Genomic DNA, 17,871 nt, shown 5'->3' on the forward strand with positions numbered 1-17,871 from the left:
CTGCAGGATGGGGATTTTATGTGATAAGACCTTGTCCACAAACAGCAGGGAGGAACAAAGTCACCTCCATCTATGACTTGAGTCTTATGATATATAACACATGGTCTATTTTGTGCCTGTTTGTGGACAGAGATCAGAGTTATCATGCTTCCCTTCTCTCTTTGTTTACCTTACTGCCCGTAGTGGTCTGGTAAAGGGCTGTGAGGATGTCAGGGCGGTGTAGCTCATTGCAGCCACCCTTTAGTAGATCCTTTGCTCTGGATTTATACATTTTCTGTCCACATACACAATGACATACACATATACACACACACACAGCATGCCATAGTTGAGGACACAAAAGGAAAACAGCAGTAACATGGGGGAGGACTCTGGATCCAAGTGTGACGATGGTGCTGTCTGTCCTTATCTGTGCCCTCAGAGTGACAGGGATGATCATCTACAGCGAGTGTGAGACGATCGGCTCAGTGGATTGAATTGTTACTGTGCTAGTGATTAAACTGTCACTTCTGATGGAGCAGATGAAGGACAACACTGCATTCACTCAACATTCCAGCTGCTGTTTGAGTGGCAGTTCAACAGCAACCTGTGTGGGACAAAATGAAGAAACTGATACAAAAGGGAAAGAATTTTTTTGAGTTGGGAGGTCTATAAATGCCATGCGATGGCCACCATCAGCAGTCCTGCTGACAACCTCATGCACCGTGTCAGGGCTCTTCGGCGACCAGACCGGAGGTGGCAGGCCGGTGGTACAACGTGACCGGGGCGTTTACCTGGCTCATCTTCCTGTTCTCCCTGGCCAGTTGATATCTAGGATCATCTGAAGTTATGGTGAACTTATCCTTGGTCTTCTCATACTGGGCTCTGTAAGCCCTCTGCTCAAAGTGTCAGAAGGTAGTTAAAAAGAAGTCCCCAGAGAACAAAATGTTTCATCTCGCGTCACGTGGATGAAACATTTTAAGAATTTAAGGAAGGTAAAAACTGACTGATGTAAAGAACAAAGGGAAACATTTTAAACACTTGACTTTAAGGGTAAAAGCAAAAACAGTCAGTGATAAACAGTGTAGGCAATTATAAAATATTACAGTGAATTCCTGTTTTTTTTACCTCCACGCTGAGAGTCCAATAGAGAAGCACAGAAAAATAGAAATGTGGTTAACTGTTTCATTTGATTTACAAATGCGTTAACAAACGAAATCCAATTTTTAATTATTGCTGGAGGTTAAAGAATGACGGGACTCACATCGTTTATGAGAACGGAGGCTTGCTTGGCGGCTTGGAAGAATGGAGTGTCGCTGGTATACTTGAAGTTGCCTCTGTTCTTCTCAAAGGAGGCTTTGTACAGTCTCTGCAGACAAACAATACAACTTTTATTAAGAAGATACAGAAACTCTACCTCACTGATAAAGATGCATGCATATAACGATACTGCAAATCATAAACAGGTGCCATATAAATAAAAATGAAGCTTAATGTCACTGATGCTTTACCTCACTGTAGAGCGCCTTGTTCCTCTCAGCCTGCACCAGCTCAGGTGTGTCCCATACAAAGCAGCCAATACCCTTCAGCCAATCCAGGTCCTCCTTATACCTGACCTAAAAAAAAACACATAAAATGAGATTAAATTTAATTGAAATGTTGTGTAGTGTCTCAGCGCTCATTGTACTGAATACTCTTTAATGAACTGTAAACATTTTACCACAGGGTGAATAAAGTCACGAGTACTCACGTCACTAACGTTACCGCCGACAATCCTGCTGAAGAAGAGTTCGGGACGATCGGGGATGGACTTCCAGGTCCCCAGAGTGCTAATGTACTTCTCTCTGTATTTAACCTGATAAGAGAAGAAAAAAAACAGTAGATGGAGATGCAAAAGCTCAAAACATTTATAAAGACATTTATAGTTAACAATGAGCCAGATAATTTCAACTGCCGACCTCGCTGATGTCATCAGTGACCCTGCGATGGTAAGTGATGTCCAGAGCATCCTTGACTGTGTGGTAGTGTCCCTTGGAAAGCTCAAAGGTTTCTTTGTAGCGCAGCTGAAGAAACGAAGTTGAAAACGTGTCATATATATTCATCAAACACACATAATGTGATTTATAGCATCTACAATTTTACACTGACTTGTACAGTATTGGTGGTAAAAGGGTAAAATCAGATAAACAGATAAAGAATATTTATATTTTGACATGGGATAAAATTCACTATTAGTTAATGAAATCTCTTAAATTTGACTGTTTTCAGTGGAAAAATCATTAACAAACAGTCTGACTCCTGTAATTCCTGAATGCATAACAGTTTCAAACAGAGATGGACCGATCTGATATTACATATCGGTATCGGTCCGATACTGACCTAAATTACTGGATCGGATATCGGAGAGAAATAAAAAATGTAATCCGATCCATTAAATATCAAAAAAGCACCTCACAAAACTTGCTACACGGTGTAACTCGGCTCATAACCGTAGCATGTCGCAGCAGTGTGCATCACGTGATAGAGCGGCTGTGTGTATTTGTAGTCTCGCTACCAAACCAGCATTTCATCTCCGAGGAAGTTTTCCCAGAGAGAAGTAAAGCAAGTGTGTAAGTTCATCTCTGAATGTTTGTAAAGCATTCCCACGTTGAGCTTAACGAGCGATATATGGAGCGACTGCCTTTCTCTCTCTCTCTCTTGCTGCTACTTCAATCGTGAAACTGATCAATGATCAGCTGATCGGCTTTTCTGTTGCGAGTCCGTCTCTCTTCTTTGTTTTTGGCCCACTTTGCACCAGAAAGACAAAACCAGCGGCTGAACAACAGCAGCACGTTTAAGCTTGATAAGCTGTTGCTAGAATTTATTTAATATTACTTTCTACACCAGGATCTTTTTCTACGTAGCTGACGTAACTGTGCAGGGGCGGATCTAGCAAAGTTTAGCCAGGGGGGCCGATAGGGCATGAACAGGGAAAAGGGGGCACAAAGACATACTTTTCTTTCTTATTCTCATTTAAAATGTCGAGCTTTTAATAAATAATTATCTGAATCTTACAACCAAAGTTTTAATCTGATGTAAAATATATAGAAGTCCATTACTGTATATAGTAACTGTTAAGTCTAATATACCCTAGTAAGCTGTAGTACTTTTTCCTTTGGGAAGATACCATCTGTGCAGTCTGCAGTTCTGTTGAAGAAAGATGTTGAATCTATTGAATTATTCTTGAAAAAAAAATTATTTTTGTGCAATTTTTTTCCAACCTACATCAAATTAAAGTTGATTACGTCGATTAAGCATCATGAGGTGGAGGGTGGGGGGTGGTTCCCTGTTTTTTTTTTTTGCTGGGAGTTTGCAACCCTATTAGTTAGGTTGCTTAATATTTCTGCTAAGTACTCTTTAAAATACCAGAATAGGGAGGATGGAGCAGGTTTAAGTTTATTAGATTGATCAGTGTTGCTGAACTATGAAATATTTTGGGTGCAGTGTGGTTTTTTTTTTTGTTTTTTTTACATACAGGTATAACAGAATAGCTTTAGTGTTGTCGTTTATTTAAACTTGAGTATGAACTTATACAAAATGCAGCAAGATATTAAAAAAACAGTTTTATTGATTAAAAAACACACTATATCGGATTCATATCGGTATCGGCAGATATCCAAATTTATGATATCGGTATCGGACATAAAAAAGTGGTATCGTGCCATCTCTAGTTTCAAACTAAATCACAAGTTTCCTAAATGAGCAAACTCACATCACTGGACTGCAGGTAGGACTTCTTGGCACGGATCAGGAGAGGTGTGTCAGCAATGGCAGTGTACCGGTGTTTCATCTTCTCATACTGTTCTTTGTATTTGTTCTAAGGGAAGAAACGATTGAGACAACACCTTAGAAATTGGCTTCAGAGGAGACTGCAATTGCTGTAATTTCAATTATTTTGGCAAAGTATAAGAGTATATAGAAATCAGCTACGGTAAATAGTGTAAACAAAATTAAATACAAACAATTTTAGGTTGAGGTTTCAGTGACAGCGGCATTAAATGAGAACAAAGGGTCAGACTTACATCACTGTAGAACACTTTCATTTTTCTAGCATGGCCCATATTTGGAGTATTGATTTCTGGAGTGAAATGAGCTCTTTGTTTGGCAGCCAGATCGACGTACTGGAACTGTAGCAGAAGGGAAAAAATATTGATTAGATTATCAGGAAAGACACACACATACATATAATAGATTCAGTTATTCGTGCTGTTTATTTGAGCTTGCCTGGTTAACCAGCTGCTGGGCCCACTTGACTCGCCGGATGTCCACGGAGTCTGCAGTTGTGGTGACTTTGGCCATGTCCTGCTTGCTCTGAGCTTTGTAGATCAGCTGGAAAGAGACAGAGCGAATGTCAAAACGTGTGGCTTTTGTTTTTTAGAATATACTGCAAGCTCATTTTTGTTTGGAAACCAGATCACATGAAGCTATAATACGAGGAAGCACATTTAGGAAACCAACTCACGTTGCTCATGTGCGTCTTCAGCTCAGTCACACGCTTATACTCAGGCGTGTCCAGGACCACGGAGAATTTAGCAAGGTTCTTCTTAGCTTCCACTGGATAGTCCACCTATAAGAGAGAAAAAATAGTTAATATGAATGATGCAGATGCCTGAATATGCATTGGAAATTAAAAATAGGAACCCATTCTATCCGAAAAGACGTACCCTGCATTTGGTGACGTTGCGGATACGGACCATCTCTGGGGTGTTATACAAGAAGCAGCCAATGCCTGTCATCCACATCAGGTCCTCTTTGTATCTCAGCTAAAAACACAAAAAATTATTTAAAAAAAACATCTTCAAACTCCACCTTGTAGAGGTTTTGTTTTCATTTTATTCTTTACATACATCGCTGGTGATCTCATTGACGTGGCGGCAGTGCATGAGCTCAGGCGTTATGGGCAACGATATCAGCTGGCCTCTGCTGTTGTTGTATTTCTCTTTGTAGCACAACTAGGGTAAGAAGGGAACAAAAAGAGTCCATCTTACGACATGAATCTTTTTTAAAAAAGGACATGAATGTTGTAATCTGTAGGTGTCCGTACGTCACTGAGGTGCTCCTGGTTCATCTTGACTTGTTTAATATCAGGAGTGTCATAGGTTGTGTGGATCTTGTCCTTTTGCTTGTGGTAAGTCTCACGATACAGACGCTGGAGGAGCAAGAAACACAGCATTTAACATCCATCACAAGGAAATGAAACATTAATCTACAACAGTGGGTCTGGCTTAAGTGTGTCATCTTACTTCATTGGTGATCTTGTTAGCATTCCTTGCATTGACAAAGTTGACACCCTCTGGGTGAAGAGTGTAGCCTTTAGCCTTCACCATCTCATAGACCGCCTTGTATTTCACCTGCAAGGATAAAAACACAATTGTGTCATTCAGAGACATCAAATTACCGTAAAAATGAAAAAGTTCAGTTCTGCCCAAGCGTGTGTTTGACTTACATTGCTGGAGACGACAGTGTTCAACTTAACCTGCTTGATGAGGGGGGTGTCATGAGGCAGTGAATAACCAGTTGGCATGAAGCTCTTGTTAGCTTCTTTGTACCAGTTCTAAGAAGAACACACGTGATGAGAGAAGATGTTGTTAAAAGTTTTAAATATTGATACTGTACAATATATGATAATAATTGTTAAACAATCACACTGAATATGAAGAAACGTTATCTTACATCACTCTGGATGTAGTTGGCCAGACGGGCTCTTTCTGTTTCAATGGTAACAGCAGGAGCGGTGTTGGTGCCCTTGATATTGGCGTTGTAATCGTAGCGGTAGTGCAGCTGGGAAAACAAATGGAGAAAAAAAAGATGAGATTTGCGATCTTACTTCTTTTCGTTTGTAATGTACAAAGAAAGTGTTAACAAACTACTGAGCTAGCATGAAACTAAGACAATAAAATCCCTTACGTCACTCAGGTTCTGAGCGTTCTGCTTGGCGGTCTCGTACACGGGAGTCTCCGTCACCACTGAATATTCTTTGAAAGCATCTTTGCCTTTGACTCTGTACTTGTTCTAGAATCAAAAATGAAGCAGAGCAATCATTTGTCAGGACAAAATCCTTATAAAGGAGATGAACTAAAGTTAGAAATGTAAAACAATGAAGAGGATGGAGGATGAGTGTGTTGCTTGGGCTAACCTCACTCTGAAGATTACCAGCGTGCTTGACGCGGAGGATCTCTGGTGTGTCCCAGGCATAGCAACCAATACCTTTGAGCCAGTTCAGATCATCCTTGTAGAAGATCTGGGGAGAGGTAAAATGTTGTGGTTGAAATTAGTTTCAGTGCATAGGATTCAAGAATGTAGCTATTTGATTTCTTTTACATGCAATAAGGCAACAAAACATCCTGAACTTTCATATTTTTTAAGAAATAAACAAAAAAGGAATAGAAAAAACTCAGTGTGGTTTAACTGATTTTCAATATTCTCACAAAAATTAAAAACAAAAACAAATAAAATGAGAAAAAATATAAAATGTAAACTAGGGATGCACCGATACCTATACTGGTATCGGGTATCGGGGCCGATACTGTAAAATTTGTGTGTATTCATACTCGTAAAAGTTAACCGATACCATGAACCGATACTAACTTATTTCATTAATCAGAGGGTGGCTTGTAATTTCTGTTGTAGTTTTGTAGATTGGCCACTAGGGGGACATCCCGCACTAAACAGGCACAGGGTTAAGCGAGTGAGACTGGTGACTCCAGATAAAAAAAGAGAAACTGGAGGCTGCTGTAGCTAGGCTAAACAAAATGTCAGCAGTGTGGAACAGCCAACTTTAACTCAGGTTTTGGAAAAGCGAAGAAAAATGTCAAGAGAAAATCCACGGGCAGTTAAAATAACAGAGGCTCTGACTCATTTTATCGCTCTGGATGACCAGCCAATGCCGGTCGTGGAAAACATAGGATTGCACCGTCTTCTCAGCATACTCGAGCTGCGATATGAAATATAATAAATAAACAGAAGCTCGGGACAGTGCCAATAGTTCAGTGATATTTTGTTAAATTACAATGTGGAGACTCTGCAATAATTTAACAGAAGTGCTTATTTTTCACTTGAATTTTTTTGTGGTCATTTTTATTAAGATTTTATTTTTTATCGGCAGAGAATAAAATAAAACCTGTCTTCTAATTCATTGCATTTGTGTGTGTGTGTGTGGTAGAAGTATTGGTTTTTGTACTCTGTATCGGCAAGTACTCAGATCCAAGTATCGGTATCGTATCGGTTTGAAAAAATTGGTATCGTTGCATCCCTAATGTAAACATATAGGATCATAGCACAGAGAATGATAGAGCTGATAAAATAAGTAATAACAAGTACAGAATATCAAAGCTGAGGACTGCTACTTACGTCGCTGAGCTGTTCATTGACTTTGCGTGCCTGCACGTACACCTGCATGTCAGGCATGCAAATCCACTGGTGCAGATGCTTGCGGTAGTTGATCTCGCTGACGGCATTCTGGGTACTGCGGGCAGACAGGATATCCAGCATGTCTGGGGGGATGTGGTTCTTGGCCTTGGTTTTCTCATAGTTCTCCTTGTACAGACGCTGCAATGATGGAAAAACAGGTGGTTCTTTCAGCTGTCATATGCACAATAAAATCTACACAGGGATGCATGTTTTTGTAATATAGAGCTAATCAAACAACACAGCCGCTCTTTTGCTTATCAAGAGAAATGTCAATATGTGGAAGGTGTACGGGCAAAACAAATGGAGCTTACATCTAGGACGAGTTTTCCAGCTTTGACGCAACGAGCAGTTCCAGGATCGTCCTCCAGTGACTTGGGCAGGCTGTAGAGAGATTTGAACTTCTCGTAGTCCTCCTTGTACTTCACCTGAACGGTAGAGAGGATTCATATTGCCTTGTAAAGATCAGAAATTGAACATCATCATAACAATAATATGAAATAAAAATTGAAACGTACATTGCTGAGAATAATCTTCTGCTGTTTAGCGTGCTGCAAAGCGTTTGCGTCATGTGGAATCTGGTAACTCTTCGCTTTGATTTTGTCCCAGGTAGAAGTGTAGTTTTTCTGTTGATAGAAAAAGCCAGAACGTGTCATTTACAGATATCTATCACTTCTTATCAGTGACAGGAGGACAGACATTTTTACTGGATCTCCACTTACGTTGCTGAAAATGTATTTGAAGTTTTGGCATCTGACGTAATCGTGGGTATCCAGAACCGTGGTGTAGAGGTGCTTCTCCTTACGATACGCCTCTCTGTAGTTGAGCTGTCAGTGATAAATGTTTCATTAATCCACTCAGTATGAGTTCAAAACTGAAACACTAATTTTTGTAGCTTTTAAAAGTGCAGCTCACTCACCTCGCTGGCCCAGGTGTGGCCCAGGACAGCAGTCACGTAAGACGGGGTGTCTGTCACAATGGAGTAATTGTTGAACTCCTTCTTGGCGGTCTCTCTGTATTTAAGCTATACGGGAACATATAACATAAGTACATTATCAAACACAAATAGAAAAAATCCAAATCCCCATAAATCCTGTGTTTTTACTCACATCACTTTGCAGCTCATAGGACTTCTTGGCACGAAGAATCTCTGGTGTGTCCCAAACGTAGCAACCAATACCCTTCATCCAGTTCAGGTCATCCTTATAGAACACCTATCAAATAACAATAAACCCGGACAACATTATATATTTGCTTGCAGATAGAAACATCTATTAATGTGGGACATGAAATAACCTTTCTCGCGTTTATATAAATACAAAGATATAAAAGATTTTGTATAACGTCTAGATAATGCTTCATGTAATACAAGTTTGTACGGGATCTCGCGCAACAATCAGGCACAACCAGGCGGCAGACGTGCACAGAAGAAGGACCTACATCGCTGAGGATTTCGTTGGTCTTGCGGGCACGGATGGCGTCCTCCTGTTCGGGGTGGCAAGTCCACTGGTGCAGGTAGGTGCGGTAAAGAACATCACTCAGCATGTCCTGGCACCGCTTAGCTACCTGGTTAGCGATGATGTCAGATGGGATGTGGATTTTGGTTTTGGTTTGATTGTAGTCCTTCTGGTAGACCCTCTGTTTAGACACACACGATAGAAAGTTACTGACTAGCGATGCAAAAGAGATTAATTTGAAATAAAGTTTACATGTATTAAAAAATAAGTTTAACTAAAACACTTTAATAAACAAATAAACGGTCAGGATACATATCTATTGACCTTAGGATGAGTTAGAAACAATAATAATTAATTACCAATTCACACAACCGCCCCCTTCTCTATTCTTATATGCAGTCTATGATCTCTAAAATAAAATGAATACATTGAGACTTATTGATTCTACATACTTGTGATACACATATAGTGGCATCTAACATATTTTATTAATCACCATGTTTTTCTTTCAGCTACTCCCTTTAGGTATCGTCACAGCGGATCATCTGACTCCATCTTACCTTGTCCCCAGTATCCTCCTCTGTCACACCGACTTACTGCATGTCCTCCCTCACTACAACATGAACCTCCTCTGAGGTCTTCCTCTTTTCCTCCTGCTCGGCAGCTCCATCATATGTACTGTCCCTTATCGGCACGTAGCCAAACCATCTCAGCCTTGCCTCGCGACTAGAGCTGTTCCCCTAATATATTCATTTTTTTTCCATCTATCCATCAGCGTCACCATTCTCCAAATCCTACATCACAGCAGGCCTCACTGCTGTCTTGTAAACCTTCCCTTTCAGTCTTGCTGCTATCCTTCTGTCTAATGTGTTTTATTACCTCTGCTGAGGAGGTTATGTTTCAGACATATAGTGAGATAGCAAGAGAGATAGCAAGAGAGATAGCAAGAGAGATAGCAAGAGAGATAGCAAGAGAGATAGATAGATAGATAGAGATATAGAGATATAGAGAGATAGATAGATAGAGATATAGAGAGATAGAGATATAGAGAGATAGATAGATAGAGAGATAGAGATATAGATAGAGAGATAGATAGATAGATAGATAGATAGAGATATAGAGATAGATAGATAGAGATATAGAGATAGATAGATAGAGATATAGAGATATAGAGATATAGATATAGATAGAGATATAGATAGAGATATAGATAGATAGATATAGAGATATAGATAGATAGAGAGATAGATAGATAGAATTTTATTTCGGACATGCAAATATGATTGAAATAACAAGAGAAAAAACAACTTAAAAAATCATCAAGTTTTCATGTATATATGTAGTCAAATTTTTGTAGAAGCTCTTTTATTTTAAAACTTTGCATAAAAATTCTGCTGCCTTTGTTTGTATTGTCAACATTTAGGAAATTATACTGTTGTATCTGGATTCTGAATATTACATTAAAATCTGTATCCAGTTATCACGTCACATTTGAGCTCTGACCTCACTTTTACATTTCACATCTGCCTTTCTTGCAGGTGGGCCCCAAAATCTGTTATATCTTTTAATGATATAATATTCAATTCAATTCAATTTTATTTATATAGCGCCAAATCACAACAAATGTCGCCTCAAGGCGCTTCATAATATGCGTTGTATAGTACTATGAGTATCATAGTACTATATAATAACTTCATATTGTTCCTACATAATGTTTATATAGTCAAAACATTAACATCTGTCATGCTCCCTTTATTTGAATTTTACTGCACTACAAAGTTCTTAGAGTATATTTAAAAACAACACAGAAAACCAAATTATTAGATACAAAACACAACATTGTTTCCTTAACAGTAAATACTGTCCAGAGAGTGAACTGCCTCTTTGAGTGCCTGTTGTTACTAATGGTTTCTTATTTCTCAGTGCATTGTGTAGTGGTGTAGTTTTTTATACTATACTATATTTTGTAGTATCTCACCAGTGCCTTGTTCTTTTCCTGGTGTCCACAGCGCATCACTTCAGGGAAGTCCACCAGGGTTCCAGCCATGTAGTGACCTTTGGCCTTTTCGTGGATATCCTTGTACTTTGCCTAATGGTGTTTAGAATGATAAAAATTGCAGTAGTGCAAGAATAAAATATATCATGTTATTAGATTTAATCTTATCACAGTTCTAAAGAAATATAAGACACTCACATCACTAGCAATGTCCCTGCTCTTCTTGGAGATGACCAGTGGGATGTATTCATGGTTCAGCTGGTAGCTTGTAGCCTTCGACTCGTCCCAGTTTGATTTGTAGAGTTTCTAAAACCACAAAAGGTATGTGCAAATATATGTATGTAACACAGAACTTACAATGAATAAATTAGAAATCTAGAAAGGATTTGATTATTATTTTTACGTTACCTCACTGATGATCTTAGCCACCTCCCTGCTATGGGCCAGTTGAGGAGTATCATCTGAGCCAATATAATGACCCTTTTCTGCATTGAAAGTCTCTTTGTACTTCAACTATTAGAGAGAAAAAAACTTTTTTCAGATCATTGCTCACTGGTTTTCCAATCGAGAGTCATTTTAAATATTAGATTTTGCATACATCACTCAGATTGGCAGCATTAATCTTTGCCAAAACGATCTCTGGCCGGTCCACAACCAGGGTGAATTTTCCAAAACCTTCTTGGGCATTCTTCTTGTAAAGTCTCTGTAAATAAAACAGAGCAGTGAGGTAAGACACAATGACTCAACATGTGATTAAAAAAACCAACTGAAAAAGAGGCTGAATGTAATGCAGTAAACATACATCATTGAGAATCTCCTGCGCCTTCTTGACCTTCACATGTTCAACAGAGTCAGCTGCTACCCAGCCACAGCCTCGGAGCCATTCCAGATCTGCCTTATAGACGTTCTAGAGATCGAAAGCAAGATGCATGTTAGGAAGTCAAGACAGAAGTTTCTGTCAGATTATTACGTCAATATGATTAATAGTTACAAATGTGCTTTACATCGCTTTGCAGATCATAGGCTTTGCGAGCCTGGATAACATCGTTGGAGTCTGGCATGCACGTCCACTGGTGCAGGCGAGTTCTGTAGTTGTCGTCGTTGACCTGCATCTGGCATTTCTTAGCCAGTTCAAACTGCAGCATGTCCACTGGCAGGTTGAACTTGGTCTTGGACTTGTTGAAGTCCTTCTTGTACAGAGCATCGCTGGCGATCTTGGCTGAGTTCAGAGCCAGCATGAGCAGAGGGTCGTCTTGGACGCTGCGAGCACCGATGTGGTGACCGACCTGCTTACGGTATCCCTCCAGGTATTTATGCTACAAGACAGGCAAAAAAAAAAGAAAGAACTTATTTTTACCACATTATTAAGTTGTCAGTTAAATCAAACCTGATTAAATTTTATCCTACTACTTACTTTGCTTTGCACTTTAGATGTCTGGATGCACTGCTTGATTGGTACAGCATCTGCAGGCATGAAGTATCCTGTAGCTTTGACCTTATCCCATTCTTTGGTGTACAGTTTCTACAAAAGATGATGTATCACTTATTTTGCTAATAATAAAGCAGGAAAACTGCACAAGGCTGAAATTTGCTGAGATAAAATATGCAGAAAATGCGCCATATATGCCATCAGTCTTACCGGGTGAACATTCTTCGCCACTTCTCTGGCTGTGGCAAGAGATGGTGTGTCCACCAATGAGTACTTGGTCTTGTCCTGGTGCCAGGCCTCACGATATTTAGCCTGAGCAAAGTGGGAGATCAAAATTCAGCTACCTGGAATTTGCCACTAGCATTATTTTGCCACACGGTTCACATTAAGAACAAAAAGTCAAAACCAAGCAGCCTTTTGATGACAGACAATCATCCCCACCTCATTCAGGACTTCAGCAGCATTCCTGGCACGGACTAAGTCAATTCTGTCAGCTGGAACCATGAATTGCTGTTTATCCAACTGGATCCGATAGCCTCTCTATACAAGAAAGAAATGAGAAAAAAAAACTATTCAGTGTGCATACACATACTTTTTATTTGTTTTTAAGTCTTAGTGAGGTACAAACTTACATCAGCCAGGATCTTCTGCGCATGCTTCACCTTCAACACCTCTACGGACTCATGTGGCATCCATCCACATCCACGTATCCACTCCATATCAGCTTTGTAAACAGCCTGAGAAAAGAAAGCAGGCAGATCATTTATGCAACTGTACACTATAGGACAAAAGTTGAAACATTGTAACTGGATGAACTGGACTGAAGAGTGAAAACAATAGTATTAGGGGGAAAACCGTAATGTATTTATCCACTGTAAAAACAGAAAGTAAAAAGTGTATTTGGCTGCCGAATGAGTAAAACGAGTAAAAGGATTCACATTTAATAAATGTTTATGATCTGTTCTCTACTTTCTGACTACACTGACACTTTTGATTGGTAGTATACTACCCACATGTGCAACTATAAACTTACATCACTCTGCAAATCGTAGGCCTTTCTAGCCTGAACCACATCATTGGAGTCTGGCAGGCACGTCCACTGGTGCAGGTGAGTTCTGTAGTTGAAGTCGTTGACTTGGATCTGGCATTTCTTGGCCAGTTCCAGATTGAGCATGTCCACTGGCAGGTTGAACTTGGTCTTGGACTTGTTGAAGTCCTTCTTGTACAGAACATCACTGGCGATCTTGCCTGAGTTCAGAGCCAGCACGATTAGAGGGTCGTCCTGGACGCTGAGAGCCCCAATGTGGTGACCGACCTGTTTTCGGTATCCCGTCTTGTACTTGTACTAAAGGAGAAGAAATTAAAGGTTAATGCAAGTAGAACTAGACGTAGTCAGCAAGTAGATCATTTCTTAATGTTAATTTTGTTTTGTTTTTTTTAACTTACATCACTGATAATATCTCTGGAAGCTTTAGCCTTTAGCACAGAGATAGCATCCTCCTTGATATGGTAGGCTCCTGCTTTCTGGTCATCCCATGCCTTTGTGTACAATTTCTGCACAGAACAAGAAATAAAGTTTTAAAATAATCAACAAATAAATCAACAAAGGATGCGTCTGCACAGACAAGTTAAAAAGTAAACGCTGGTGAAGTAAACGCAAACGTACATTGCTGATATTAACAGCGTTGGCCTTGGCGAGTTCAAAGGTGGGGGTGTCGTTTGGCACATGAATGGTGAGCTTGTCTTTATCCCAGACTTCCCTATATTTCCTCTGTCAGAGAGAAAAAAGAAGAACATTAACTGCTTCATCTTATCCACTTGAATAGATATTTTTATCAAATATTTGGGTTTCACAATTTTAAAAAGAAATCCAAGAAACTACAGAAAGATGTTACTCACATCACTGATGTTGTCAGCATTTTGCTTGGACAAGACAATAGCTGGGAGGTCAACGACACTGGTGAACTTGACCGTACTTGGGGGTTGGCGGTAGAGCCTTTCATTGAGGACAGTCTGGGCATGCTTCACTTTGACGACATCTATACAATCCTGAGGTGACCAGCCGCATCCCCTGAGCCACTCCATATCAGCTTTGTACACAGCCTACAAACACAAAAATCAGTTTGAACGTAATTAAATACAGAATTTGTTCATGTATGGTTTGAATTTGACAAACTGTGGGATGACTCAAAATGGATGTAAAAAGGTCTATTTAATCAGTTAGAGACAGATAGAGGCTTAAATGTTCTGAAAATAATTGAGCAATCGATTAAAATCCAAAAAGTGCTTTCTACAACACCAGCATGTACTTACATCACTCTGCAAATCGTAGGCCTTTCTAGCCTGCACAACATCATTGGAGTCTGGCAGGCACGTCCACTGGTGCAGGTGAGTTCTGTAGTTGAAGTCGTTGACTTGGATCTGGCATTTCTTGGCCAGTTCCAGATTGAGCATGTCCACTGGCAGGTTGAACTTGGTCTTGGACTTGTTGAAGTCTTTCTTATAGACATTGTCGCTGGCAATCCTCGCTGCATTAGCGGCCAGCATACATAGTGGATCATCTTTCACACTGAGAGCACCGATGTGATGGCCACACTGCTTGCGGAAACCAGCCTTGTATTTGTACTGAAAATATGGATAGAAATAATGCATCAGTTTCAAAATAAATAACCCTACATTTACTGTGGTGAAGCAACAAAAAGACAAACTGGAGCAAGTGGGAAACATAAACTTACATCACTGATGATGTCTCTGGAAGCCTTGGCTGACTTAACAGAGATTGCATCCTTGGGAAGGTAGTAGCCTTTGTTGATCATTTCCATATAGCCTTCACGATAAAATTTCTGAAGATAAAAGAATAATGCTTTTAGGGTCTCATGTTCTATACGCTGTAATACAAAGAGCAGTACCTAGGGATGGGTATCGTTTAGGTTTTATCCAATACCGGTGCCAAACCGGTACTTTTGAAACGGTGCCGGTTCTTAAACGGTGCTCAAACCGGTGCTTAAAGAATGGAGAACACAAAATTGGTCCAAAAACCTCTCATGTTCAGCTGTTTTTTTGTAAAAAGATAACAATGTTAGCCTTTTCTGCAGCTATAGGGCATATATGGTATCACTCTTGGCTGGAAGCAGCTTAAACAATGGAAAAAACACAAACTTTGTCCAAAAACCTCTCATGTTTAACTGTTTTCCACTTTTTCTTTGGTCATTTTAGCCTTTTTGTCCAGGGTGAAGGGAGTATCTGCCATCAAACAAGAAGACAGCCGCATGTAACTATGACGGTGTTTGCTAGTTCACCTTACATGCATTAATGTAATAACGTGGTTAGCCTACTCAACGTAAATTACACACGAACAACATTAAGCTACTCACGCAGAGAAGAACGGCTGCTGCTGCATCATCATCCTCATCATTTCTGCTACACTGGCAGGGCTACGGCTACACCCGCAGTAGATGTGCACGGTGTGAGGTCTCGCAGCAAGCTATCAAATACGGCGCATTTCTCAGCTTTAAAAAAAAAAAGGCTATGCGTCGCCAGGTGTTTTATCGGATTTGAGGTGTTACCTCCCTTGCACAGTATCACAGTATCAGCTTAAAGCACTTGTTGCAGGCTGCTGAGTTTGCATCTTTTGCTGTGAAGTACAGCCAGACTTTGACCGCTTCGCCTTGGGCATTTTTAATCTGTAGCTCTGCTCTAAAAGAACGTACGTACCTGGACCCGCCTACTATCCTCGGAACGTAAAATGATTGGCTAGAATCTAAAGTGTATCACAGCTCAGGAAAAAAAAGCACCGAAATAAAACACTGAAATGTGCGCTGCTTTTCGGTCTGGTTACTACCGTTTATGTCAGAACCTGTGCCATCATGGCACCGGATACCGGTACCCATCCCTAGCAGTGCCTATGAAAACATAATCATTTGTCTCATGCTAACATGTTGTAAAACCTATGCAAGAAGAGACTGTATTACCAGACTGGTGTTGAGTTTATTCTGCTGGGCCAAGATGATCTCTGGGGTGTCAGGCATTACATGAATGTTGATCTTATCATTCTCCCAGGCAGCAATGTAGGCTTTCTGTAAAAAGCAGATTAATATACTCAGTATACATACAATGACTCAAAGCCCTACAAAATAAAAAGCTAGTTTCATTGGTGTGACACAAAAAGAACCTCATATACTTTTGATGCACTACTTTTAAAGACCCGGCTCCCACAGAACAATAATGGATAAGATGTGCTATCTGTACCTTGTCCATAACCTGGGCATTGGCCTGAGCAAGGGCATATGGCATGTCAACTGTTTGAGCAGTGAACTTGAAGTTGCTGGGATGCTGACGATACTTTCTCTCACTCAGAATCTCTGCCGCTTTCTTGGCTTTCTCCACATCAACTGAACCAATTGGCACCCATCCCATTCCCTTGATCCATTCCATGTCAGCCTTATACACAGCCTGCAAGCCGAAGGAGAAGAAGAACCACAGGTCACAGCTACAGATAAGCCACAGAAGACAGAGACTGGAGCTAATATTCAGCAAAAAGTGATAAGTGCTCACATCACTCTGGAGATCGTAGGCCTTTCTGGCCTGAACCACATCATTGGAGTCTGGCAGGCACGTCCAGTTGTGCAGGTGAGTTCTGTAGTTGAAGTCGTTGACTTGGATCTGGCATTTCTTGGCCAGTTCCAGATTGAGCATGTCCACTGGCAGGTTGAACTTGGTCTTGGACTTGTTGAAGTCCTTCTTGTACAAAACATCACTGGCGATCTTGCCCGAATTCAAAGCCAACACGGTTAGAGGGTCGTCCTGGACACTGAGAGCCCCGATGTGGTGACCGACCTGTTTTCGGTATCCAGTCTTGTACTTATACTGTGTGGCGAGCAGGTAGGAAATCAAAGTTAACACAATAAATTTAAGCAAATAAAGTCAATAACAGGGAAGGAAAAACAATGGCACCTACATCGCTGATGATTTCTCTTCCACGTTTGGCAGCAACGACAGAGACAGCATCGGGCTTGAGGTCATAGCCCTTTCTGAAAATATCCTCAACGGCTTCCTTGTATATTTTCTGAAGGAAAGAGAAAATAAATAGATACATTTAATCTGGGAATTCTCAAGCTAATTTTAGCAAGTCATATGTTAGCAAGTACACAGACGACAAACTACTATTCCCTTCAATATGCCACTCTTGTATTTTTTTTTTAAACTTTTCAAGAATCACATATTTATATTTGATAATAATCATTGAATCATTTCAAATGCAAAAATACAAATTGACACATAGGAGAATATTTTTATCTGCACATGAAGAAAAAAATAAATTTTATCTACTTGGATTTTATTGTCTTCATCATTTCTGCAGACAAAAAGTACCTTGCTGATGTTGTAAGCATTAGCTTTGGCAAGCAACAGCTCAGGGATGTCAGCAGGCAAATGGACCTTAATCTTTTCAGCATCCCAAGCAGCAACGTAGTTTCTCTGTGGTGGGAAACACAAAAGAGAGAATGAAACAGAAAGTGCAAACGAGGATTTAACAGAAGGCAAATCAATGGAATTACAAACATATT

General features: G+C 40.1%; 1 protein-coding gene across 24 annotated transcripts in view; it reads right to left on the reverse strand.

Annotated features, from left to right (window-relative positions):
* Positions 1-17,871, reverse strand: part of neb (nebulin) — a 69,445-nt gene that overhangs the window by 24,888 nt on the left and 26,686 nt on the right. For 20 of the 24 annotated variants that reach the window (XM_087829871.1, XM_087829891.1, XM_087829887.1 and 17 more), the window contains 45 exons: positions 17,678-17,782; positions 17,265-17,372; positions 16,862-17,173; positions 16,556-16,759; positions 16,279-16,383; positions 15,043-15,150; positions 14,621-14,932; positions 14,207-14,410; positions 13,974-14,078; positions 13,754-13,861; positions 13,341-13,652; positions 12,940-13,044; positions 12,749-12,847; positions 12,518-12,619; positions 12,293-12,400; positions 11,883-12,194; positions 11,681-11,785; positions 11,477-11,581; positions 11,287-11,391; positions 11,077-11,184; positions 10,861-10,971; positions 8,866-9,063; positions 8,535-8,639; positions 8,345-8,449; positions 8,148-8,252; positions 7,944-8,051; positions 7,740-7,853; positions 7,369-7,566; positions 6,155-6,259; positions 5,926-6,030; positions 5,692-5,799; positions 5,465-5,572; positions 5,262-5,369; positions 5,063-5,167; positions 4,866-4,970; positions 4,683-4,781; positions 4,481-4,585; positions 4,243-4,347; positions 4,041-4,145; positions 3,731-3,835; positions 1,938-2,042; positions 1,730-1,834; positions 1,491-1,595; positions 1,244-1,348; positions 170-274 (listed from right to left, as the gene is read on the reverse strand). In XM_087829871.1, coding sequence (XP_087685997.1) covers positions 170-274; positions 1,244-1,348; positions 1,491-1,595; positions 1,730-1,834; positions 1,938-2,042; positions 3,731-3,835; positions 4,041-4,145; positions 4,243-4,347; positions 4,481-4,585; positions 4,683-4,781; positions 4,866-4,970; positions 5,063-5,167; positions 5,262-5,369; positions 5,465-5,572; positions 5,692-5,799; positions 5,926-6,030; positions 6,155-6,259; positions 7,369-7,566; positions 7,740-7,853; positions 7,944-8,051; positions 8,148-8,252; positions 8,345-8,449; positions 8,535-8,639; positions 8,866-9,063; positions 10,861-10,971; positions 11,077-11,184; positions 11,287-11,391; positions 11,477-11,581; positions 11,681-11,785; positions 11,883-12,194; positions 12,293-12,400; positions 12,518-12,619; positions 12,749-12,847; positions 12,940-13,044; positions 13,341-13,652; positions 13,754-13,861; positions 13,974-14,078; positions 14,207-14,410; positions 14,621-14,932; positions 15,043-15,150; positions 16,279-16,383; positions 16,556-16,759; positions 16,862-17,173; positions 17,265-17,372; positions 17,678-17,782 — 5,964 coding nt within the window. Of the gene's footprint in view, positions 1-169; positions 275-773; positions 876-1,243; positions 1,349-1,490; positions 1,596-1,729; positions 1,835-1,937; positions 2,043-3,730; positions 3,836-4,040; positions 4,146-4,242; positions 4,348-4,480; positions 4,586-4,682; positions 4,782-4,865; positions 4,971-5,062; positions 5,168-5,261; positions 5,370-5,464; positions 5,573-5,691; positions 5,800-5,925; positions 6,031-6,154; positions 6,260-7,368; positions 7,567-7,739; positions 7,854-7,943; positions 8,052-8,147; positions 8,253-8,344; positions 8,450-8,534; positions 8,640-8,865; positions 9,064-10,860; positions 10,972-11,076; positions 11,185-11,286; positions 11,392-11,476; positions 11,582-11,680; positions 11,786-11,882; positions 12,195-12,292; positions 12,401-12,517; positions 12,620-12,748; positions 12,848-12,939; positions 13,045-13,340; positions 13,653-13,753; positions 13,862-13,973; positions 14,079-14,206; positions 14,411-14,620; positions 14,933-15,042; positions 15,151-16,278; positions 16,384-16,555; positions 16,760-16,861; positions 17,174-17,264; positions 17,373-17,677; positions 17,783-17,871 lie in introns of all 24 variants that reach the window. The other 4 variants (XM_087829874.1, XM_087829889.1, XM_087829870.1 and 1 more) reach the window with 2 other exon arrangements.

The sequence above is a fragment of the Neolamprologus brichardi genome, chromosome 16 (genome assembly GCF_056152115.1).
Source record: "Neolamprologus brichardi isolate AB-2024 chromosome 16, ASM5615211v1, whole genome shotgun sequence".
NCBI classification, from domain to species: Eukaryota; Metazoa; Chordata; class Actinopteri; order Cichliformes; family Cichlidae; genus Neolamprologus; species Neolamprologus brichardi.